General features: G+C 41.6%; 1 protein-coding gene and 1 long non-coding RNA gene across 3 annotated transcripts in view; one reads left to right on the top strand and one right to left on the bottom strand.

Annotated features, from left to right (window-relative positions):
- The window catches only part of C3H8orf34 (chromosome 3 C8orf34 homolog), a 545,250-nt gene that overhangs the window by 375,511 nt on the left and 144,090 nt on the right, over window positions 1-25,649 (top strand). Inside the window, exon 14 of one of the 2 annotated variants that reach the window (XM_059724000.1) lies at window positions 20,448-20,523. The exons of the other annotated variant lie outside the window; for it this stretch is intronic. Coding sequence (XP_059579983.1) covers window positions 20,448-20,470 — 23 coding nt within the window. The 3' untranslated portion in view covers window positions 20,471-20,523. Of the gene's footprint in view, window positions 1-20,447; window positions 20,524-25,649 lie in introns of those variants that run through there. 2 annotated transcript variants of the gene reach the window in all.
- LOC132249300 (uncharacterized) lies at window positions 13,782-25,124 on the bottom strand. Its single transcript, XR_009460707.1, has 3 exons — window positions 24,897-25,124; window positions 15,298-15,438; window positions 13,782-14,666 (listed from the first exon to the last, which is right to left on the bottom strand). It is a non-coding gene; the product is annotated as an uncharacterized LOC132249300 (long non-coding RNA).

Below are 25,649 nucleotides of genomic sequence, written 5' to 3'. Positions count from 1 at the left end.
GAATCTTGACCTTCAGACTAAACTGACTAACACAATTGGAAACACAGCTAAGAATTTTAGGCTATTACAGAAACATGCATGGAATAACAGTAAACTATCAACTAAGGTGAAGATATGAATCTATGAAACTGGTGTGCTGTTATCCCTGCATAATTGTTCAGAAATGCGGACTACATATGCCAGGCATATCAAGAGACTGAACAGCTTCCACATGAGATGTCTGTGTAAGATTCCAAAAATAAAGTAGGAAGACAAACAGAGAGGTACTGGAGCTCACAGAACTGATAAACTTATTCTTGAATCACTGTCAAGAATAAAAGGTTGTGATGAATCAGCTATGTCAGGGGAATGGGAGAAGACCGTATCCCCAAGTATATTTTGTATAGTGAGATTCAAGATGGGTCTAGAAAGTGAGGCCACCCTTTATAGTGGTACCATGATGTATGCAACAATGATATGAAGTCGTTCAGTATCAACATAGAAAGCTGGGAAGAGTGCACAGAATCCCATCCAACCTGGAGGGAACATCTGGCACTTGGTGCAGCTTAACATGAAGTTACTTTTATCCAGAGGATGGAAGCAAAGCAAGAAAGAAGAAAGCAGCATGCTGTATAATTGGACAACAACCCAGACAATATATGGATCTATGAAACTTGTAACAAACTGTGCCGCTCTCAAATTTGGCTTGTCAGCCGCAAATGGGATTCATCAGGCATCTGACTAGACTTCATCATGATCCAGAGGATCAATGATTGTCTGCTACAAAAATGTAGAAGTCCTTGTGAATCACAGTAATTCCTATTCTTTCATTCTCTTCCTTTCCATTCCTCTTGCTGTTCCTCACTTTGAATTAACGTGCAATCTTTGTAAAAGTGATCTGTGAATTCTTTTTGTAAATCTAATTTACCTGGAGTCAGTAAATTGGGATTCCTTCTAAGACTGACAAGGAATAAAACATTTGTCTGTGCCAAAACATCCTATTATTTTCTTATCCTGATCCTCAGTTTCATCTCCTGATTGTGTCTCTCATTTGCCATCATCTTAGATTCTTGCTTTTTGAACCATTCAAAAACTATTATTTACCATGACCACCTACTACTACATTTAAACAGTAGAGAAATGTAGTTTGTGTTGATTGATAGTGTGTCTGTACTACTTCATAGTGGGCAGCATAAACAGGCTGTTAAATTACACTTTAAAAATGGTCACCAAAGCTGTTAAATCATTGCCATGAACATCAGTGGCAATGCAAAAATAATTTTATTTATGGGCAGGAAACTTTATAAACAAACACAGTAAGTGCTTTACATTTCCAGTTGTGTTCTCCACTTATTCTCTTCATGTCCTGTTGTTGTTTCTGTGTTTATTAATACTTTTCTTATGACTTAAATTGAAAAAATGTTAGTAAGTGGCATAATGTGGAGACATTATTAACTGCACACATTCCTCATATGTTGTTTTATGAAGTTAAGCACAGTATCATAAGTTAATTTCATATATTATTATACCAAACATATTTATTGAGGTTTAAGGATAATACCTTAAGCCCAAATAATTCACATACTAGAGCTGCTGATTATCAACAAATGTGGTTTCAATAGTTTATTCTTATTTTACCAGCATAAACAACTTTCTTATTAAATAGTGTGTAATTTTGGATTCCTGATAAAAGCATTCCTACAATATTTTGTGCAGATGTTATAAAGCTGTAAAAATCTGCAAAGGAGTTTATTTAAATTTGAGTATTCTAGGATTATGAACAGGATTGGTAACCAAGTTGGTTGTTCATGACATTACAGACTATAGGTGGCATGAAGCAACTGTATGCAGCCTTGTTTGTTTATTTGGCAGAGGAAGTCAAGTTCTGGTTCTCGTAAGGCCCTGTTTCATCATACACTATGTTGTGTTACAGTAAAGTTAAAGTGGTGTTTTAGCCATGATGGTCTTTAAAATGTATGAGGGGCAAGACTTTCTTGTGATATCTTAAATTGGACCAAATATGTAGTTGAGAGAGAAGCTTTGGTGCACAAAGTGCAGAATTTTGAAATACTATGGACTAAATTGTTACTTTACAGTCTAGACCAGGTAAAGAGCAATTTAGCTGCACTATCAGATGTGGACCAGTGAATTAATTGTGACCCAGACACGCATTTCACTTCTCTGCTCTACACCTGTTCTGAAAGGCTCCCTCTACACATTATAGGTATCATCAATTAGCTGGTGTGCACTAATTGTAAGATCAAGACCAGTTACACGTACAAAGTAGCTATCACATGATAAAAAGCTCCAACCAGCTATAAAGTTAGACCTCAAAAATGTGTACTAACCTTATATCTGGTTGCTACTGAGCTTTAATTTGCACAAGTAGCAGGGTCCCCCTTTGGCTGGGGGCCCTGTCAGCTGCATCGTGCCCAATGTGAAACCCCTGAGCCCTGGGGATCATGGCTGCTATAATCCCCAAGGCTTGGGGGCATGTGAAATCCCCATCCCATACGGGGCTCTCAGTTCTGGCTGTGCCTCTCACAGAGCCGGGACCAAGATTCCAACAACTGACGGGGCTCCTGGTTCCAGCTGTGCAGCCAGGGCCAGGAGCCCTATCAGTTGTGGGTCTCTTGGCCCTGGCTGTGTGTGGCCTCTGTGGCTGGGAGCCTCCAAAGCAAAGGGGGCTCCCAGCCATGGGAATCTGCTTCTTGCCACTGAAGCCGGGGGGGGGGGGGCAGGAATGGGCTCCAAAGGAGTGCCAAAGAAGGAGAAATCAGTAATTTGTTATGGAGAATTTTGTTGCTTCTTGTGTACCTTTTACCTCCTTTTGCTATGGAACAGAGAAGGTAGAACATGAATGTTCCTTCCATTCTTAACTTTTGTCTACCCTTGTGCTTCCCCATTTGCTTGCTGCAGAGAGTATTAGGCCATACTCTTCACTGAAATCTTTCCCAGATGGAGAATTTGTCACCATCTCTGCAGGATTGAACAGGAGAAGAAGTGGTGATTTACTTCTGTGCCCATGTAAGGACTGTGACCTAATGCCTAGCATCAGATGAAGTCCTGACCTGCCTTGGCATCCAAGGAAGAGAAAAATGAATGAGTTGTGCAAGAATCCTTCACCAGGAAAAACGGCATGAAAACTCCAAAGCTATCCATCATGCCACACAGACCTTTATTCACAACATTCCTGTTCTCAATCTTCTAATAAGATTGTGTCTTTCCCCTTCTGATGAATACTTTTTATTGTGTATTTCCACCAAAAGCACATGATAGAGAAACAGAAAGTTTCACACGTATAATACAGATAAGGAACTGGCTGGGTATTTCACTGGATTTTATCACTCAGCTGGTGAAACTAGTATGCACATCTATACAAGACACTACATTGCCGTAGCAGCAAGCTCATCGCTATGTTGACACAGCATTGGCAGGCACAAACTGTGACATCTAAAAATATCCATGCGCCGCCGAGACTGCAAAGTACTGGGACGTACCGTGCAGTCATTTAGTGCTTGCAGTACCCACCGGTACTCTACAGTCCCAATGTTGCATGGGTCATTTCCTAACTTACATTGTGGTAGTGACAAACTACGGCGATGGAGCTCATCACTATGGCAACATAGTGGCAGCATCACAGTTAGTGCCCGCCAATGCTACATTTCCGTAGTGATGAGATACATCACCATCTTGTGTAGCATCTCATGTATGCAACATAGCATCTCGTGTAGACATGGCCACTAAAGCAAGTTTTAAATGGCTGCACAGTACAAAATGCGCAGTCAGGGGTATGTGTAGATGCACCTACTGCGAAATAAGATCCTTTTGCAACCACACGTTTTACCTATTATTTCCCAAAGCAGAATCCTTTTTCTGCCAGATAACCCTTCATAGGTTATAAACAGTACTGTCTCCTCTGACAGCCAGGGAATCTGCCAACTCTGTAGAGTCATTCTGTAAGTCTTAACTTTCTTTTAAAAATGCTTCTAGTCTTTGTTGTTGTGTAGTTAGTCTGGCAAACATGAACCAAGTGTAACCATTCTATTATGGCCTTCCTGAGTTGAAGGTATCCTGGAACACTTAGTTCTAGGAGGTATTAACCCTGTTTAGTTCAATGGGATATCGGCTTTGACATCTAAGTTGACATTTTAAAAGTAAAGTTTATTTAGGTACAGAAATATTTCATCCTGAAACCAAAAACATTTCTTTGTGTAATGCCTGTGTGAGTTGAAATTTCAAATTCTGATACACTCACTTTTCTTTATATACCAAGAGGGAAGGTATGGTCCATTATAGGTGAGGGAGTCCAAGACCTTAAGGTAGAACCTAAGAAACTGCAGAGACATTTCCACATTGAAGTTTTTGTGTTCTGGTTAAAATATTTCACTCTTTGTTTTTTCACTGAAAAGCCCAAATCTTTTACAGAAAGTACTGTTTTCTTATCACCTCTACCAAAAAAAAGCAAACTATGGAATCCTTTATCCACCATGTACAATGAAATTTATTTTTTTTAAGATTAATTTAAAAAATAAATAAAATGGAAGATAAAATGGATCAGTGGGACTTAACCCCAGGTGAAGCTACGTTTATGGCTGGGTTTTTTTTTCCCCATCAGAGCAACGCAAAATAGCCAGAATATACAGCCCTCTTTCCTGCACTCCCACTATCAGTTGGCTCTGCTATTCTCCCCTACATTACACACATACATACACACACACACACACCAGTTTTTTTCCTCCCTTCTGAGCAGATGTGTTATTACAGTTATATTTAAGAGTGCTTATTTTTGCCATTACTTTTCATCACTGAAAATTTATCTATCAGCTGACTTTAATTTTTTTTTTTCCTTTGGTGAAGCTCATTAAGAATTGTCTTCCTGCAGAATAGCAGCTATTTCCCATTGTTCTTAATGACAGTAAAGTCAAATTCTCTTAGAGAAAAGGGTGACCTCCTATATAGATGGAGACAATAGAATCCCATTAAGAACAATGGGTAAGAATGACATATATAAAATGACTGCCTTGCTAAGGTCAGCTGTGGTTTCAGTCTTATAGAGAACATGGGAAGATGGCAGTCATTTTGAAAGAAAAAATTCTTTGTGAATTCTCTCCTTTGTTGTAGGAGAAACTTCTAGTACTGATGAATAATTGAGAAAAAATACAATCAAGCATAAATAATTTTCTAAAAAATGTTTTCCCCCAGAATCTAAACTATATTAGTCCTTCAGTTTTCTTATTTTTCAATCTACTCTTTGAGGACTTTGCAGGGTCAGACTAGTTGTATGGATAAAAATCTTAATTATGCTGTTTCATGTAACTGGTATATACTCTGGAGGCTATACTCCTATAAATCATTGTTTTATTCCCATGTAACACATGTGACTCAAATTTAAAACATAAAATCTTTCACCCCAGTAACAATAGTGAATATATTAGCTCATGAGTAGAAAAGCCATAAAATACTATGAGCTCTCAAAAAGGCAGGATTGTACCTTATGATTTGTCATATCATTAAATTAAAAAAGTAAGAAAGTAAAAATCAGTGATTAGTTTGTGTTTTGCTCTCATGATGGAAAAGACACTTTATTTATAGGCCTGCCACAAACTGCTGCTAGAACCTAATGTTCCATCTAAAAATTAGTGCCTATAAATAACTGACATTGTAAAGAATAAAATCCAGCCACAGTTGCACACATATTGTATTTGAACATCTTATCTAGTTATTTATCTTTGTGTGTTTGACCTATGTAATTTTTCTCTATCTGGACAAATTTAGCTTTAGTGAATTAAATTTAAACAAATATGTAGCTCTGTGAGCATAACTAAGCATGTTCTGAATTACAACTTCAGTGCTCAGTCACACATTCATTTGACAGAAATAAATGTTGACTTGTAGCTTAATTTGCTAAAATCAAATTGTATAACTCAAAGTCTATTGCATTAAAAAACGAGAGACAAACAACAGTATTTCTTTCCTGTGGCTATAAATATGGATGCTGATCTCCAAACATCTTTTGTGTAATTCTGCTGGCCTGAGTGATATACTTTAGATAGTGAGGAAGAAATCAGGCATCTTACTATAAGAAAGTCTCTTGAAGCAGCATCTGTTACACAGATATTTTGAAGGTTGTGTATGAGTACCATATACAGTATATAGCTTAGAAGGAAGTTCTTTGATGCATTCAATGTTGATCCATGTAATCCTAGTTATACTTCCTTGTCTTGAGTGTTTATATCTAGCTACAAGAGGTCATTTGACTCTTTTCCTGTAACTCACTTGTTGAATTTTACATAAGAGCCAGGAAATATTCATTTCCTTTTATTTCAGCTACAGGATTTAAAAAATATCTACTCCAGACATTTTACAGCACTAAGAAAATTGTTAGTAATTTTATGAAAATGTTAATAATTTTCTTACCTCAGATATCACTTCCTGTAATATGGTGATATAGTGGTCCCAGCTCATAATTATCAAGGTCTTGTTTTAGAGTCTGATATTGAAGTAAATTGGAACTCTGCTGTTTAGTTTGTTTGAGACAGCCTGAGACCCTTGCTGAACTAGTTCTGTACTGAAATATTTAACATTTTCATGTGGAAATTTCAGAATGAATATTTTATGCAAAGGTGATGGTAAATATTCCAAATAACAACACCAATTCAGCAGTCTTATTTGGATATTAGGCTAAGACAAGAAATCAGTTTGTTATTTATTGTAGAAGCTTTCTATGTTAGGGCAGTATAGAAGGTAATGGAATATTTTTCATGTGATTTTTTTTTCTTTTTGCTGCTGAATTTTATGCATGTGCTTAACTTTCAAGAATTGAGTGAACTTACTACCTTCAGTGGAACTACTTGCTTGCTCATTAAAACATTTGCATAAATGTGTTTGCGGGATCATCACCTTAAAATTCATGTCTATTTTTTAAAATGTTATCACAATAATATCTAATGGTGATTGTTATTATACTTTTTGATTAGAAAAATATAGTCAATGGACTCTAAAATGGTCTAAGCATCACTAGTTTTTCTCCTCAATAAAAATCTGATTTCTGAATTGCCATAAGACATAGTATTCAAAATACCCTGACTAGCTGTAAGATGGAATTTGATCACTTTATGAAAAGGGTTATTTAATGTAGTTGCCTGTAATATACAGGATTGGACTTCATGACACAGGAGGTTCCTTTCAACTCCTAGTCCTATGTACCTGTTAAATCCTTATGGTTGTTATTGCTGTTTTTAGTCTTCAGACTTTCATTTGAAATATTGCCCTGCAGAGCAATGTGGGTTACATTCAAAATTTGCACTGACAGGACTTATATAAAAGTAGTTCACTGATAAAGATTTTCTTTGATTACAGACTCACTGGTCCATTTCAGCAATTGGCTAATAGAAACCACTGCAGTATCCATTGCTTTATTCCTCCCTACTTTATCCTCTTTTAAAAATGTACCCTGTAGGTGTTCATGTTAGCTGGTATTTCCTTTCAGTGTCTCCAGTAAGTTATCCTTTCTTTGTGGGTAAGTAAGAGTTTGCAAAACTTTGCACCCTCATTCTTAAATTAAATACTGACAAGGAATGGAAGTGTAAAGCATGCTAATAAGCAAGACCTCCCTGTGGGAACCTGTGATAGAAGACTGTTTCACATTGAGAGGCAGACAGCGCTGTTGACACTGGCTGTCAAAAAGGCTTCATGTCTTTGAAAGAAAATCTTAATCTTCTTTATTCATGTGTGAACAGGTCCAGGCCTTCATCCCGCAGCTCATACACATTGACTGTTTAAACTGCGGGTTGCTAGGCTTTGGGTAGGGTTTGTTTGCCTGTGTCTACATTGTACGAATGGATGAGGACTGAAAATTAAAATCTGTCTGACACAGAGCACTGCTTTTCTGTCTCTGTTTGAAGAGACATGGCAACCTGGGGTGAAATGAAAAGGAATTTTATTGAGCGCAAAACCGCTCAGTGTTTAAACGTTGGATGCAGGAACTGAATGGTCAATTTGGGAGGCTTGTAGGTTGTTTATAGACATTGGGATGGCTGTCAATCACAGCACAATGGTGAAATTTGTGTCAGAAAAAAAGTGCTTTTTAGTGGCTGAACTCTTGTTTCCTGTTAAGATGCTCACATCAACAAACAAAAAGAGTTTTTGTCTGAAGTTTACAAGCAAGAAAATTTCAAAATAACAGAAATGCTGGTACTGTTGTGGCATCTTTTGATCATTGAAACACCCTCTAGTTAACATTTAAAACCAAATTTTACAGAGAAGAACCCTATCACTTTGTGAGTCTGATTCCGTTCTCCTTATGCAGCATATAAATCAGGAATAATTCCATTCAGTGAATGGACTTTAACTGTTGAAAAACTGGCCTGACGGAAAAGAACAAGACTTCCTCTGCATACATAGCTGCAATAGTAAATATTATCCTTACATTCGGTATTGTTTATATATGTATATATGTATAAAAATATATCATATCATATCATGTCATATCATACATTAATATGGGCAAGTATAAATATATTGTAGTCAATGGCAAGGAGAAGCAGAACAGAAGCATTGTCTATAAAAAAAACAATCTCTTTCAGCAGTTGTTAATAGTAACAAGGGACAAGAGGCTCTTATTTCAGAAGCAATATTCCTCTTTACAGTTACTGTTAAGGGTAATTATCAACATTTTGCTACCTCAGTTTACAGTTTATATTACATCAACTGTAATATTTCCCTTTTTGCTGAAACATGGCCAAATAGCAAACTTGTTACTATAAGTTTTGAAAGATAAAGTTGGGGAATGGGTCATTGAAATGTAGAAATGTTCCTATTTTGAATTCAGAGGATGCAATTCTTAAAGATACTGGTTGTAAAAAGCTTTTCATGCTATTATAATACAAATGATTTTGTTTTACACCACACTGGCTGAAAACATATACCAACCGAAAACTAGCCTATGCCTTTGGTTCTAGGACCCTGTGAGATCCAGGGAAAAGAAGAAATGAGCAACTCAGTCCTTCTTGTTGCTTTTGCTTCTGCTCCATATCTTGCAGCCCTGTACCCCGTCTGTAGTGCACCTTCTAGACCTCCCAGCTCCAGGGATAAAAGAGCAGTGTGTATGAAGTCCTTGCCACAAGCTTACTCATTACTACTCCAAAAATCCTAGCATACCCCTCCTCCCACCGTGAACAAACCATTTTTTCCTGCAGTGGATTTTAGGCCTAGATGGGCTGTAGTAAAAGGTTAGACTATTAACCTAAAAGAACTTTGATCCCTCTCAACTGTTATCATCATTAAATGTCTCCCTCAATGTTATCTGTATAGGACATAGAACCATGTAACAGTTCTCCATTGAAAGAATAAGAAAGAAGAGGACAGAGCTATGTGGATGCATTAGGATCAATGAAGACTGTGTATTGACAGAATAGGAGAGCTAAATGTCTATGCAAATTTAATTAGGATTAGGCTCTGGAGTTGTACTTCGCTACCATTGTGAGAAAAGGGAATCTATCCATCTCCTTGATTTGGACTGAACTCCAAGGCAGGGCACATAGGCTATGTACAGATATTTAGCTTACAGATGTTTAGGATTTCTCTCCCAGAGTAAAAATAGCCACTCCAGGAGAAGAATAACCCAGGAACAGCCAGGATTAAATCAATCCTAGGAAATTTTCTCCTGGAAGATTGAGGCTAGGTACAGATGTTTCATCTATTGTGCTATAAGCATGCAGAAAGCATGTTATAGCCATAACAGAACAGATGTTCACAGCTCATAGAGCACTTTAAAAATGGTGGATCATGCTCTAAGTTAACCCTCAATCAACGTGCTATCAGACTAAAGTGCTTCAAGTTAGAGCATTTTTTAATGTCTGTGCCACATCCCATAGGCCATTAAGCTAGATTGCATTCACTGCCATCGCAGGGCAGGGTGCTTGTCTGCTCTGCCCAAGTGTTGGGCAGGCTCCACCCCCTCAGCTGTCACTGACCTGTGTCAGTTGCAGCCTCTGATCCCAGCCCTTTTCCTCCCTCTGGCAAGCTGGCTACAGGTGGAGGGGAAGAGGGAAAAGGGGCTTCTGCCCTGCAGCATGCTGCAGCCTGGCTGGAGCAGCTCCTTTCCCCCAGCTGCACCACTTTTTGCTGCATCAAGAACTGTGGTGAGGAGGGGGGGAAGTAGAAAAGGATTCTCCCTCCAAGACCTGAGCTAGGAAGCCTGGCCCCGACAAAGACCCAAGTTGGGAAGGTGGGGTGTGGGAGTTCCCAGCAGGGGGCTCCTTTTCCTGGTGCAGTGAAAAGCAGTGCAGCCCCACACCATGACGGTGGCTGGTAGGGAGCAGGGCTTGGGGTAAATGTATATTCATGTGTGTGTGTATATGTGTGGGTCTCAGCAGATAGGTTCCCCCACCTGGATCCCAGCCCTGGGGTGTCCCCAGCTTATCCTAGAAGTCCCTTCCAGTCCTGCTTTTCTGTGATTCTCTGATTCCTGTTGCTGCCAGAGCAGTTTGGGGGGGGGGGGGGAACACACTGGGGGGAACTTCTCTCCCATGCCAGGTAGCCAATCAGGGATGGCTTGCCCGTTTGGATGCGCTTAGGAGTCTCCAGCAGTGGGGCATGCTGGGAAGCATGTGAGACCACCCCCACCTGCTGGCCTCAGGCAATGCAAGCTCCTCCCATCCCCACCAAATGGCAAATGTCTGTTTGGTAAAAATGCAGTCAATTTACAGTGCTTTAAATAAAGCATGATAATTAGAGTGCTGTTGCCATGGGATTTTTGAACATCTTTACTTAGTCCAAATGTCTGTATAACTTAGACTTCTGAGAGAAGCCACAGTACAGTCCTCCTGCATCCCAGGGTGCTGTGCTTCTGCTCCCCCCACACCTGGATTATGCTGATCTCTCTCTCTCCCTCTTTCTTTCTCTCTGGATTATGCTGCTCCAGATGAACAGGGAATAGACTATATCCCCTTCACAGTCCCACAGGGTGACACAGGCTGAGTGTGAGCTGCCCTCTGCCATCCTGTTATTCTGTCTCTGGGCAGACTGAAGGAGCCTGCAGAATACAATGAGCTATGTGCATATGAACTCCCTGGCTGCACAGCATCAGCACTCTCCTCTTCAGGGGCTCTGCACTTGAATGTCTGCTCAGGTGTTTCTAAGTAAGCTTTTTCTACCAGGAGAACATACCCAGAATTCTCCCAGGTCATTTGAATGTGTATATACAGTCATCATTTTCACATTAGTTATGGGAAAGACTTGGGTGTAAATTAAAATCTACACCACAGCATTCAGAAGACTAACCTGAGGAAATGCCCCTGCAGGGCAGGCCTATCTATTACACATAGGGAGACTATGGGCTGAGGTCTACACAAAAAGCATAAGCTTCTTTCTTTCCTGAAAAGGGGCACTAAACATGTAACAACTGAATAAGTGGGGTAACTAAAGTGAAAACAGGGATGGGAGTGGAGATCAAAGGTTCATAACTGCTCTAAGGATTGCTGGGTAGGAGGCAGGATGTTAGGAGTCCTCTCACCAACTGCTCCACATAATCCCCATTGCTCTCTATTTTTTTACAGACTCTGACTAGTGAATACCTGAAATCTGAAGTCTTTCCCAATCCATTTAGCTGCTTGACATAGAGAGCAGGTTTGAAATGTAAAACAGCAGCCATTTCCCTGCTTGCCTTTCAGCTGCCTGATTCCTGTTCACTTTTAGCTTTTTATTTTCTCATTTGTATAGGAATTTGTATAGGAATATCCTCCAGCTTTTGTAGTGCCGGCTCTTTAAATCTGGCACAGCCAAGCAGCTGTAGCCCTAAGTAGATATTGAGCAGATGGTAAGTATTAGTATATCTATTATCATTTACACCTATCCTTCTTCCTTAGGCAGTATTGGGAGGAAGAGTGAGTATTATCTTTTCCTTCTCTTTGGTCTTCTGTTTTGTATCAGACTTTGTTGGGTACTTTTTTATAACAAGTAACTATTCCCAAGATAAATTATTGTGGATTTGGTTTCATAGCCTTCTTCTGGATTGTCTGTAGTAGAAGGATACACCCATAGGCCCTACATCTCTGAGAAAAGCAATGCCATCAAAATACTTCAATTCTGTTTCTGACTCTGTTGCTGGCCTGTCAGGTGACCTTGGATGAGGTGCATTTTCTCTCTAACTTATTTTCCCCAACCATAAGATGACAGATAATGATACTGACCTCCTTAGTAAGTGCTTGAAGAACTAGGCTGATGAGCCTAGCTGCTATAAAAAATAGCAACTAGACTCCTCATCAGGAGATAAGTAGTTGCTATTTTTATTACAGCAAGTGATTAATATCATTAATCAGCAGGAGATGCCTTTTTAGTGTGCATGAGATTCTTCCTCCATGTCTCAGGACAGCCTCCAGTATACAAAGCTCTATGTATGGGCTAGATTCCTTTCTTGTATTCAGGTGGATCACACTGAGATCTAAAAAAGCAGGGGTAATTTCATGAGGTTGCTTGCAAGGGGAATCTTTCAATTAGGTTAGGGAGCTGCTTATGTGGCTGCAGTGCTTGAAGAGCAGCAGACATTTATAGAACCACCACTGAGCTCACTAATAAGTAAAACAAAAATATGATAATATTTGTTTGAGGAAATGCCTGTAATGTGCTAGTGCTGAATATACAGCAAACCCATATAAAGACAGGACAAATGGGTAGGAAACACAAGGACAACATGCAAGTGAGAGGGCCAGGTAGTGAATAAACACATTCTGTTAATAAAAAGCTTTAAAAACATGGCAACATGGGGCTTTAATAATGTTTTTAGATAGAGCTTATCATAAAATTACTCTAGGACTATTTCCATGTCAGCTAGTTAGCTATTTGTTGGCTTTGTGGTATAGGTAGATGCAGGGGTTATTAAATGAATGTCTTTGTCTAGGCAAGGCAGACATTGTTTAGTAGGGGTGTGCAAAATGGGCTGTATTCGATTCAAATTCAGTCCAAATTGGGGACAGTGATTCGATTAGTTGATTTGGATCACTGTCCCTGACTAGATTCGACTAAATCTGAATCTGAAGATTCAATGCTGATTCGGAGAATCAGCTATTCAGCCATAGACACAGTTTTAAATGTTTTTTCTACATACCTTGAGGTACCAGGCATGGCTCGTGAACACTGCAATGCTAGGGTGGATGGAGTGTCCCACAGGAGTGAGGTGGGGGTAGGGGGGGGCACATGCTCGGAGGCAAACCCGGAAGTGGACCAGAAGTACTTCCGGTTCACTTCTGTGTCCATCAGGGAGCATGCTGGGGAGCCCCGCTGTGCCCCCCTGGCTCAGCAATCGGCCATGGGGGGGACCCCAGGTGCCCCTCCCAGATCCAGGAGGTACCAGTCACTGAGCCAGGGGAGTCTGGGGGGCCCTGTGCATGCGCCATGGAAGTGGACCAGAAGTGCTTCTGGTCCACTTCCGGGTCTGCTGCCTAGCATGCTGCAGAGCCCCCTACGCTCCTGTGAGATGCTCCATCCATCCCAGCATCTCAGTGTTGCCAAGGTGCTGGGTACCTTGAGATATGTAGAAAAAACATTTAAAGCTGTGTCTATGTCCGAATCGCCGAATCTCTCCGAATTGACTCAGAGGGTTCTGATTCGATTCAGAGAGATTAAAGAGTCTCCTGATTCAATTCGAATTTGGAGATTTGGTCACCCAATTGGGCTGAATCTCTGCCAAATAGAATCAGGGGCCAAAGCTTCACACAGCCCTATTGCTTAGGTATGCAGCTGAGTGTGATGAAAAGGGGACATGAGTGGCTAAATAACAGAAAGAATTATGCAGGCTGCTATCTAGTTACTCAAATAATTATACATGCACTGTATTTCAAGTTATTATTCATGATGGCAGATACATAAATACAATATGCAGCAGTCAAGCTTTAGTGAGCCAAGTCTGGCTGAGTCTGTTTCTCTTTGCTGCACTCAGGTGGTATGATAGCAGCATGTTTAGACTTACCCTAACCATTTTTAATTTAGTTAGCTCAGATTCCGATCTACACTGCAGCACACACAAGCGTGCACAGACATGAGTACTAACAACAGTGAAGCCTGGGTGGCATGGGTTTCATTGTGGGCTGCAGAGGCCCATCTAAGACTCTGGGTACTTATTTGGCAGCTTAAGCTTGTGCTGCTCTAGCTTTACTCTTGTTGAAATCCAAGCTGAATAGATGGAAGCCAGCTTGGGTAGGTCTACTCCTCAGTGTATGTGCAGCCTCTATATCTCTCTGCTATTCTCTAAAGTCATTCCCTTCCATTTAGCACCCGTTTTCTCACTTGCCTTTGTGACCACTCTTCTCCTGATTCCCATTCAGTAGCTTCTCCTTTTCTTTCTATAGGAGGTCCCTTAGAGTTTTGTCTTTGCATTCTTTTTTCCTCCCCTTGCATCTGTATCCTGGGGCCTCTTTATCTAACTCTCATGGTTTTAAATACCACATCTGTGCTGATGCCTTACAAATCTAACTATCCTCAGCTTCTGCAGTTCAGTCTGCCTACCTGTTCCTCTAATATCCAGTACTCATTAGTATTCTGCCAGGTATAACTTAAGCTATACAAAAACCTGAGCTATTTCTCTTTTCTTTTCTTTTTTTGACACCACCATCCTCCTAGTTTTCCAAACTTATCAGCTCTCCTCCATGCATGTCCAAGCTGCCAGCAATTCTTACTTCTGGTTCTTCCTGAAAGGAAAAGAAATAGACCTTTTCATTTTGACTGTTACGAAAAAATTATATCCGTCTCTTCTTTTCTCTGGTCTGTCCATTCTTGTTCTTCTCCAGTCTGTTTAAAATTTAGCAGGTAAGAAGGATAAATTTGCTAACTAATCAAAGCTTTTTTATTTATTAGCCTGTTGCTTATATATTGCCCAACTGGTATTACCTTGCCCACTTAATTGCCCTTTTCTTCAAGATTAATTGCACAGGGTATCTCCTGGCCCAAACTTCAAGTATCACCTTCTCTCACTTGACTACTTTTGCCTTACCACCTTGCTCTACCCCTGATGCCAAGTGGCCCTCTTCATTTGTTTCTCCCACTTCTATGTTCACATCTTTTTCCATTCTAACATGCTGTACTGGAATTATCTCATAACCCAATGGGTCAGATTTTGCCCCCCCTCCCCTTTCAGTTCTTTCTAACTTATTCCCCAATGACCACAACAAAGAAAAACTAAAGCTGTCCTCTCAGTCTGCTTCGTTTTATTTGTCTGCCATTTGCAATGTAAAGTCCAGGAGGCAGAGATTGTATTAACAATTGTCTTGAACAGTGACAAGCATATTGTCAGTGGTTTTAACAATAATTAACAATGCTTACTGGTATAAGGGACTGTTAGAAGCTTTCCAGAAATGGTTGGGAACTGTATACCATATGAGGTAGTCCAGCAATAAGCTATATCTTTTAGGCAGCGAGCTTTTTTTCTTCTTCTCCCTCTTTCCTACACTTCAGTCTGAAGGCCTAAACGTTTATAACAAAAGAAACAAAAAAGAGTTTTATATAAATGGAAAAGCAAACACAGCTCATCTCAAGTTACAGTTCAGCCAGGAGTGGAGCTAGGCTTGCTCTGAGGCCTCCCTTTGCTGTGAACTGCATGTGAGTTCCTACTGCTTCCTCACTTGTTTCTGAGTGCATGTCTGAACCTTCAGTCCCAGCTGCACATTAATCCACACTGTACATTTACGGTAGGCCTCTTTGTAGGTCTCTTTGTAGGTCTAACCTATACAAAGCCTATAAAGGCTGCACCCAGGTAGATGCTACCACAAAGGTCAATGGAACCTGATGGTACACAATACCTCTCAGTTTTCCATTTGGAAAGTGCTTTACTTTCAAACACGTGAATAAGTATCTTTGTTGCACAGGGTCTCTGGTAATTATGTGGGTCTCTGATGGTTTAAAAATTGGGTCTTGAATGTCTACATTTTAGGAGCTATTTTATAAAAAGAAGTTACAACACACAAGTTTTCTCAAAATGTAAATTGCCTGTGAACTGTTTAACAAAGGTGGAATACAACTTTTATAAGGCAAATGCAAAGAATGTCTGTAGAATGCATGTGAAAACTAAGGGAAACCACAAATTACTGCCGAGCTTTCAGGCTGATTGATTGTAATTTTGTGTTAAGCTGATTTTGTAGTTGACAAAATGTTCTCTCTTTTGTCTTCCTCTAAATGAAAACTTTCCTAACTTTATGGTCTGTAAAATGATAAAAATTCTGGGAGGAAAAAATACAATAAGAAAACTGCTATGTTCCAAAACAAAATGGAAAGTGTGGTCACTGGCAGGAACAATTTTAACTGGATTCATTGTATGGAACAAATCACTATCTGGCTGCTTGTAGGATTACCTCAGTATATAAAAATAAAGGAAGAAAGTAAGAAGCTGGGACAGGAGTCTCCAAGTAATGAAAACATGACACAGAGAACATCCCACAATTCTTTCCTACACAAATCTAATGCAATGTCATCATATCCAAAAATTCCATGCTGCATGTTGTTCTTTTGGTCTTTACATGAGAAGGAGGCTTGAACAGATTTCAGGAATGATTTTCTTTAGTTCCACAAAGAGGCCAAATATGGTACTGAACCCAGATAACCTTTGAACCACGGGCAGTCCTGTTTGATGAAGTGTGCGGATTTGTTTTGGAATGTAATCATCCTTTCCACTTCGAGGTTACCACATCAACACTTCCAAAATGTTGAGCGAGTCATGTACACTGAAAGCATGTACACTAAGGAGACAGAGCAATTCACTGATCTTTGAAGACAACCTATTTTTATGATGCAACATTTAAGTGTTGGAAAACCAGCTAATTGGTTTCTTTCCTAATTAGTTTCTGTCTTCCATTAGATGAGATGGCCATCAGTGTTCACAGTTCTTTGTTTTAATTTATCCTTGTAATTTATCAGGGCTGTATACTCTATAGTCACATCTCTGTTCTCAGGGTATTAAACAGTGAATTATCTATTCACTTCAGAGACATCCCTCCCAATTTCAAGAATGAATACAAATGGGCAGTTGGATAAATACTTGATTGTCTCTGGTAATTTAAAATCTACTAAAAAAACATGCGTGTGGGTTTAGAGGGGAGGGATCATTCAGATTCTATTAACAATAGAAAGATCTATGGATGGAAACAGTCCTTCTCATGAGTCGCAGTGTCACACAAGAAATACTGTACACGGATTCACAGATCTACCTCATTTTTATGCCTGTTCTTTTTCTAAAAAAGATTCTAATGCTGCCAAGCAGTGAGTTTCTGATACCACTATCCAGTTAGCTTTCCTTTCTCCAAGAACGAATATATTGCCTCTGATTGGTTTGCCCTTTGTCAGCAGAGGGTTTAGAATTCTGGATCTTGTCTTTAAGTCTACCGTGCAAATGGCAATGTAGTAAGTGGCTGTTCATTGCTTGAAGGAACTGAGAAGTCTTCATTCCACATAATAACAGCTCTGGCAAAAGGAAGCCAAGAGCCTTGCAGGGGGCCGGCAGGTTTTTGATTCTCAGTCTGAATTTGTTTCTGGGCTTTTTCTTAATATCACAATGGGCTCTTGCTGTGTACTTCTAATGCCTCAGCAATGAAGTCAGGGTATATTATGCCATCTGTCCAGGAGTCAGCAGTGCAGGTCAAGTTAATTTAAACTGGCACTTTTCATCTCCCTGTGCCTGTATGCATTACATGTAATAGTTTAAGTGAGTGATTGTATCTGTTGACCTCTGTAACAAAGGACAAAGCTTATGTTTATATTTTTTTCATTATCTTGAATTGCCAAGGATATGGACATCTGATCCTTCCAGTGTAAAATAGAGTTAAACCAGTGACTGGTATTTAACCTCCACATTATGAAAACCATACAGATTTTCCTTTTTTTTTTCTTTGCATTTTTTTTTTTTTTTTGCATTTTTATTGTAAGATAAGTAAAAAGGCAATAAAACATGTGGTGACATTCAATGATTTTAATCTCTGATTTGAAAAAGTTTAAATTTGAGGCTTGCCCAGCTTTCTCACAGTGAAAGATAAAGGTTTACAGTGTCTGTTTACCCAATTATACACAGAAAATTTATGTGCAAAACAGTGCAAAACATTATGCCCATATATCGTCTGGGTACCAGTGGAAGAAGAAACCCTGAACTGTTGCCTTTTTAAGCAAGAAATGAACTTTGAAGAGTTCTAATGTTCTGAAGAGAGGTTTTAGTATTCATAATTGGGTGTAAATAATACAAAATATATGTTAAAGTGCAAAAAGGATGCTACAGTCCTTCCAAGAAGGTGGTATGCAGAATTGCAACTCCTTTTCACTTCTCTGCCTGCTACTTTTTATCCTGGGGTCCGGTGCACTTCCCCACACTACCAAGTTTCCACTGTGCACGCTGACAGCTGTAACTCACGGCACTTTACAGGAAGTGCTATGAGTTACAACAATCTCCCCAACCCAATAGACATGGGCTTCATGGTTGGGGGGATCAGGCTCCCGTTTGGAGCAGCTGCATATCTGCAGCCCCTCTCCCCTTGCTCTGCCGTTCCCCAACTTCCAGCTCTGTTGCTGTCTTCAGGGTGAAGAGGGAAGAAGGGAGAGGAGGGAGCTTGGGTTGGGGGTGGGTGGCTCCAATCCACCAGCACCACCCTTCAGTGCAGGCAGGGCAAATCCCAACCCAAGCTCTCTCCCCTCCCTTCTCCCACCTCCCATTCTGAAAATAGCACCAGGGGGGTGGGGCTTAGCTGCATCAGCCCTGCTCTGCTCTCGACAGGGACTGACAGAAGTTAATGAAGGCAATCTCCTTCTGAACCCTCATGTAATGAGGGTTCAGACTGTCGTGCAATCAGGCACTTTTAAAGCACTCTGCAGCTGTGCATTCATGTCAAGGCATGGCTATAGAGCACTTCAGGGGGCCTATCACATGACAAAATGTCATTTCTGTCAGCAATCTATATTTCTTCTTTTTCCCATGAAGGACCAGATAGAACCATTGTTCATGGAAGAAAAAAAGAATAAAGTAAATGCACTTGCACAGACAAAACAGATTTTTAGGATGTCTGTAAAATTGATTCTGAAATATTGTGCAAATTTTTAGCTTTTCAATAAAGTCTTTTTAACCATTACAGATACAAACATTAGACTTAAAGAGACTTCTGGAGGTCACCTTGTCCAACCTGCCATTCAAAGCAGGATCAGAGACCCTAAATGAATGCTTTGTACCCCTGTATATTGCAGAGGGTACTGGGGAGATTCCCATGCAGGAATCTTTCTAGCAGATAGATCTGAAGATTTGGATCAAATTCTCAACAGAAGAAATTTCAAAACAAATTGATAAACTGAACAGTAATATGTTGCCAGGATAAAATGGTATCATCATATCATACCCATCTTAAAAATTAAGTTGCAACAGGCTTGGAGGAAAGGTTCTTTTGTAGATGGGTAAAAAGATAAGAGGCAGAAGGTAGGGCTAAATAGTCATTTTTCAGGGTGAAGACCAGTCCTATTGGAGTCTCCCAGGGATAAATGCTGGGGTAGTTTTGTTGAATATTTTCATTAATTACTTGGAAAAAAAGGAGTGCACACTAAAATTTCAGTTTGAAGATGGGATTAAATTATTGCACGTAGTCAAACCCAAGCTGATAAATTAAACAGGCTTAAGTGAATTAGTTTACTCCAGCTAATAGCTCTGCATGTGTAGACATCAAGACATTTACTGCAGAGCTATTTAGTATACTGCACAGTAAATATCTTGTGTAGAGCCCAGTGTTGATAAGTGTAAATAATACACATGGTGGGGGGGGGGGGAATAACATAACCTACACATGCACAATGCTAGGCTCTGAACTATCTACTATGGCTCAGGAATGAGACATTGGAGTCACTGTAGACAGTTCTCTAAAAAGTTCAGCTCAGTGTGCACTGGCAGCCAAAACACCAATCAAATGTTGAGTATCATTAAGAAGGTAACTGAAAACGAAATGGAAAACATCATCATGCTACTATATACATCCATAGGATGTCCACATCTTGAATACTGTGTGCATTTCTGGTCTCTGCCTCTTAAAAAGTACAATTAGAAAAAATACAGAGAACAGCTACAAAGACAATCAGAGGTACGGAGCAGCTACCATAACAAGAGAGATTAAAAAGGAAATGACTCTTTGATTTGAAAAGAACGGCAAAGAGGGACTATGATAGATGTCTATAAAATTATGAAAGGTATGGACAAAATGGATCAGGAGCTCTTATTCACCCAGTCTTATTCAGAAGAACGAGGGGGCACCCACTGAAATTAATGGGGGATAAATTTAAACAAACATCCGTGTGGCGGACTTACCAATTCAGCCCAGCTCAAACGGGCTCGAAAAATCTTTGTTTCGATTGGTGGAGCCCATCCACCAATTAGGCAAGGGCTGGGTGGGGCCAGCCCAGTCCTTTGTGTGGAGTGGAGGGCAAACAGCCTCCTGGACCTGACTGAAGCTTATGTTCTGCAGGTCTGTTAAGACTTTGGAGGTAGAGCCTCCAGAGTGAATAAAAGGAGCTGCATGCCCAGCACACAGCAGATGCGTTGAGGGACAGTGAAGAGGATGGGCTAAGAAGAGCTGATGTGAGCTGGCCAGTGGGCAGAACCAGCTCCCTGAAGAGCCCGAAAACACCTCTTCATGAGCAGGAGTGGTGAGTGGCTGTGTCCCCAGCTTCCCCGCGGGGAACACGGTATGCATGCACAGGTTCAGTGCATGGAGCACAGACCCCAGGAGCCATTGGAGGTGGCTCAGGTCTGCCACCCCTGGCATGAGACCAGGGACCCAGTGAACAGGCTGGTTCATGGAGTCCAGACCTTGGGAGCTGCACAAAGTAGCTCAGGTCTGCAACCCCCGGTGAGCAAATGGGACCTTGGTGCACAAGCATGGAGCTTGAGACCCTGGGAGCAGCTTGAGGTGGCTTGGGTCTGCGATCCCTGGCAAAGAGCCAGAGAATTTGGTGCAGGTGACACTGCATGGAGGGTCTGGGAGCAGATTGAGCCCTGGTGCCACATGAGGTGGCCCAGGCCTCCAACTCCCAGAAGAAGGCAGAGCCCTCCATGCAGATATGGCACACAGGGCCACCTGTGAGCGGCAGCCCAAGGGGAGCCAGTGGGCTGAAAGGCCATGCCCATGAGGACCAAATCTGCTGAGGGGGATGAGGACCACCTATCCAGGCCCTGGAGTCATGAGTTGTTGGGGATGGGATTTCCACTGTGGGCAGTTTATCCTTGGGAAAGCTTGAGTTAATTGATTGCTAAGGTGCCTTATATTTTGTTGGACATTTTGACTTTGTTAACTTCTTTAGGTACACTGCTGGGACCCCCTTGCCTTATGGTTATATATACTTATCCATGTATATTTGTGTTTTGACTGTTTTATTTATACTTGCTAACCTATTCTATTTATCAACATATTGTTTGAGGTGTAATGGGCTACATGAAAGTGTGTGTGTGTGTGTGTGTGTGTGTGTGTGTGTGTGTGTGTGTGTGTGTGTAAGACTTAAGCAATGGTGCCCAACATTTTTGACATTGTAGGTAGGATGTGTAGTGCCAGGTTGGTCCTTGGGCTGGAACCTGTCATTGGGCCTAGTCTGTCTGTGCCTGTGGGCCCAGTTCCTCCATGAAGTTCTGGCATAGCTAAGACCTGAGCCATCTTCATGGAGTGTGGAATTTTGGTGGCCACCACTCCTTCACTGCCATATTCCCAGATCCTTGAAGAGCCCTGCAGGCCAGATGACATGACTCCATGGGTTGGAGTGTCCCATGGCACATCTTTGGGAATCACTGAATTAGACAAATTCATGAAGGATGGGTCCATTAATAACTGCAGTCAAGGATGAATCATGCCTACAACAATGATGGTGGACAGCAAGGAAAATTATTCTCAATTATACCCTGTTCACGTGTTCCCCTGCTAAAGCATCCATGGTCCAAACCCAGAATACAGGGATAGATGGACTGTTGGTCTGACCCAGTATGGCATTAATATTCTTATGCTACCCTGTAAGGGTGCTGGCTAGCCTGCTGGCTTCTGCAGCTGAGCTTTGCTTCCTGAATATCTCCTCATCCAGTCTTCTAAAAAAAACCCACAAAAAACCATAACCTTTAAGCAGCAAACAAAACCAAACCCTTCTGCCCTGTCCTGAGCACTAGGAAGGGAGCTATTTGGCTCTGGTCCCCAGCAGTTGCCTGGTCCCTTCTTATAGCAAGTTCTACTCTTCTGCTTACTTTTCTGAGAACTTTTTAAAGCTCCTAGCAGGACCTCTTTGTCTATCCAAATGCCCTGAAACTGGGCTCTCTCAAAGTTGACTGTTGCCTCTTAAAGGGACAGACCACCCTGTTACATACCCTTTCAGTTTTCTATTCTCATAATCCCAGATATTCTAACATTTCCTCATATCCCATGTTTTCTTAGACCACAGGGAGGACCTGGTCCTGGGCATGACCTAAAACTACACCCTCCCACTGGTGTTTTCTTAGACTTCTAATAATTTCTCTCCTCTGAACTCTCTAAATTTTCCATAGAACTTTCAAAGTGGGGTGTGCAAAACTGGACACAGTACTCCAAGTGAGGCCTTACCAGTGCTGAATAAAGTAAAAGAATCACTTCCCATAACTTTTATAAAACTTTTTTTTCCAACAATATTACATTGTCAACAGACTCATTGCTGACCATTTACTGTACTCTTGTTCCTTTCTGTAGTACTATCATCTAGCTAGTCATTCCCCATTTTGTGTTTGAGTATTTATTTCTTTAAGCACCTTTACACATGCCAGACCTCTGCTCTGGTGCATGCTAATTAGTATGCATTGAAGCAGACTCAATTAATTAACATGCTCCAGCAGCCTCCATGTCATGTGTATCTGGTGTCCCTGCATTTCAAAATGGCAGCAGGGCCTCTTTAAATAAAGCTCATTGAATTAGCTTTAGTTAAAGTGCCCCCACTGCCATTTTGAAGTGTGCGGACACTGAATACAAGTGACGCCGTGGGTACTTTAATTACAGTGGGTCCCAGAAGCACCCCCCACACACATATACCCTGGACCACATAAAGATGCCCTTTATTTCCATCCCATTTATTTTGGGGAAAGCAACCATGAAAACATTTGCTATTTTCTATTGTTGCCTTGGCCTAGGCATGATTTATGCAAAGAAATTGCAACTGTTTAACTGGAATTCATTTCAGAGCTGATCTATTTACATCTATGCAAATACTTGTAAGGGGGCATATTGGTTAAAAAAAGTGCAGCATGTGTTTAGACCCAGCTCCCCACTCATGCAGAAAGTTAGGTCTGGCCAAGCAGTAACATAAAGTTATTCATTTGCCACCTTTATCAAGTGTGAACTGATTGGAGTTATTTACAACGTTAGCTTTAATATACATCATAAATGTTTAATTTAAAAATAAGAATAATTATATACATACACATATCTGGATCTGGTCATAGGCTAAGCAGGCATATGTGGAGAGACCTATTGAGTGTGGATTCCCCTCTCAGCTATGCAGAACTAGGTGACTTGAAGTTTTTCTTCCTTGAGGTCTCCCCTCCTTTCTTGTGGATCCCAAGGTGGGCACTTCCCCTACCTCAGGCAGACCATAGGAGGAGCTGTTGACTGCACAGTTCAGGTGGAGTTGGGGGAAATGCACATTAGCCACTCTGACATCCAATGGGATAGCTAGAGCTTGTATTGATTTTTCTGCAGTAGCTTTCCCATTTGAGATGACTTTGTAAAGAGAGCTTTGGGATACATGCTGGTTGTAAAGTCCTTGGCAGCACCACTAAGAGAGAAGGCAATATTGCAAGGGGCCCAGAGTTAATGCAAAGCATAGGACCTCTGGTGGATCTTCAGTTTTGAAGTGTTTGTGGACAAGGTTCAGTAGATTCTTTTGGGGGTGGAAAGGGAGGAAGAACTCCAAAACTGAAGCTGCTGATTCCCACATAAAGGTACTGTGTGTACCAGTCTGAAGATTACACAACTGCAAGAACGTTGAATTGCCAAAATTTTAATGCTTTTACAGCAACTTACTCATTTTATATATACTCTGTATATTAGTGGTGATATATGATAATAACAGAAATATATATATGTGGCAAAGTGGGGCTCCCCGCCTAGCCACAGTACTAGACTCCACACTTGCCTTTGGGCACACCACCCACCTGACTCATCTGCCATGCCTTCTTCTTAATTAATTATGATGTTAATTAAGGCAGGAGGCTGTCCATTCTTGCCCCAATGCCAGGGGGCACTATCTGCGGTTCTGTACCTCCTCTACACCACAGCCCATTCCTCGCAGATGGCATCCATAGTTCCCACAGTCACTAGCCACACACTGGGCCCCAGCCTTCTCCAATCAGGACCCCTCTAAGATCCCTCCATTCCAGCCACGTACCCCACCTTCATTTGGGCTGCCTAGCTCCCTGAAACTATTTCCCCTCTCAGGCATGGTCCCCCCCAGAACCTTTGGCCACACAGGCACTGGCCTCACCTCCTAGGCCAGTCAGGACCCCAGGCCCTCAGCTCTGGGCATCCCTCATGATGGGCCCCTGGCCCTTTTGACTGTTCTGGTCTTGGCCCCAGCATTGACCAGTTGAGGGTATTCTACCTCAGGCCTCTGAGCCTCTAGCCCCACTCTCTCTCTGGAGTCTGCCTCCCCTACTAGGAGTTATCCACTCGGTGATGGGAGCTGGGGTAACTTACACCATGACTGGTGTTCCAGGGTCTCATGGGGATTCTCACTCCCCCCCCCCCCCGGAGCAGCAAGTCATTGTGCTCACTATAGAACTTGCCTTTGCCCCCCACTCAGCCTCCCAGTGGTGGAGGACTTACCAGGGTCAGGACTTGCTCTCCTCTCTTGGGCTGAGCCCTTTTTACTCAGCCTTTGGCCCAAACTTCAGCTTCAGGCATCTAGAGACATACCTTGGCCAACTCCCCTCACTCGGTGCTCCAGATGTCTGACCCTCACTTGGGGCCACCCCCTCAGTGGGGCTCCACACTGCCCCCTCACTCAGGGCCACAGGGAGGAAAGGGAGGACCAGGAGTCTCCTAGCCATCCCCTACAGCTCCTCCCTTACTTCCAGGATGATCCCAGCTGCCTTGCAGCTAAGCAATGTTGCTGCCTGGCCTGCCAGCAGCAAAATGCTCTACTTATATAGGCAGCCCTGAGTCTAAAATGGCTGCCACAATCAGGCATCTGCTGACTGCTTGGCTTAGGTTTTAAAGTGGCAGGCACCAACAGTGCCCTGCCACACACCTTCCCCCTTAAAATGGTACCTGGGGGAGGTTTCCCCTACTGCTCCTCCAAAGCAGGCTCCCCTTGGAGCCTGTGAGAGCCGTAAAGTAATGAGCACCCCCAAAGGTGCTCTGCCACACACCTCCCCCTTAGAATGAGATTAGGAGGGCTTCACTTGGCTGCCTTCCCTGCTGAGCTCTGCCCCAGCCTACTGCAGCCCCTGCCATGTGGCGAGCACCGCAAAGGTGCTCCACCACAATATACATTAAATTGCTCACAAATCAGGAAAAAAAAAAATAGGAAATGCATTATATAATGTGTAGCCTTTGCTTGTAACTGTAAATGATAAACATTATATAATTCCTTGGAATGATGTAACACTCTTATTTTCATAAAAATGCAATTAAACAGAGGAGGTAAGATAATAAATAGCTAGGCTA

This window comes from Alligator mississippiensis, chromosome 3, assembly GCF_030867095.1.
Source record: "Alligator mississippiensis isolate rAllMis1 chromosome 3, rAllMis1, whole genome shotgun sequence".
Lineage (NCBI taxonomy): Eukaryota > Metazoa > Chordata > Crocodylia > Alligatoridae > Alligator > Alligator mississippiensis.
This window is presented reverse-complemented; position numbering and strand designations above follow the sequence as displayed.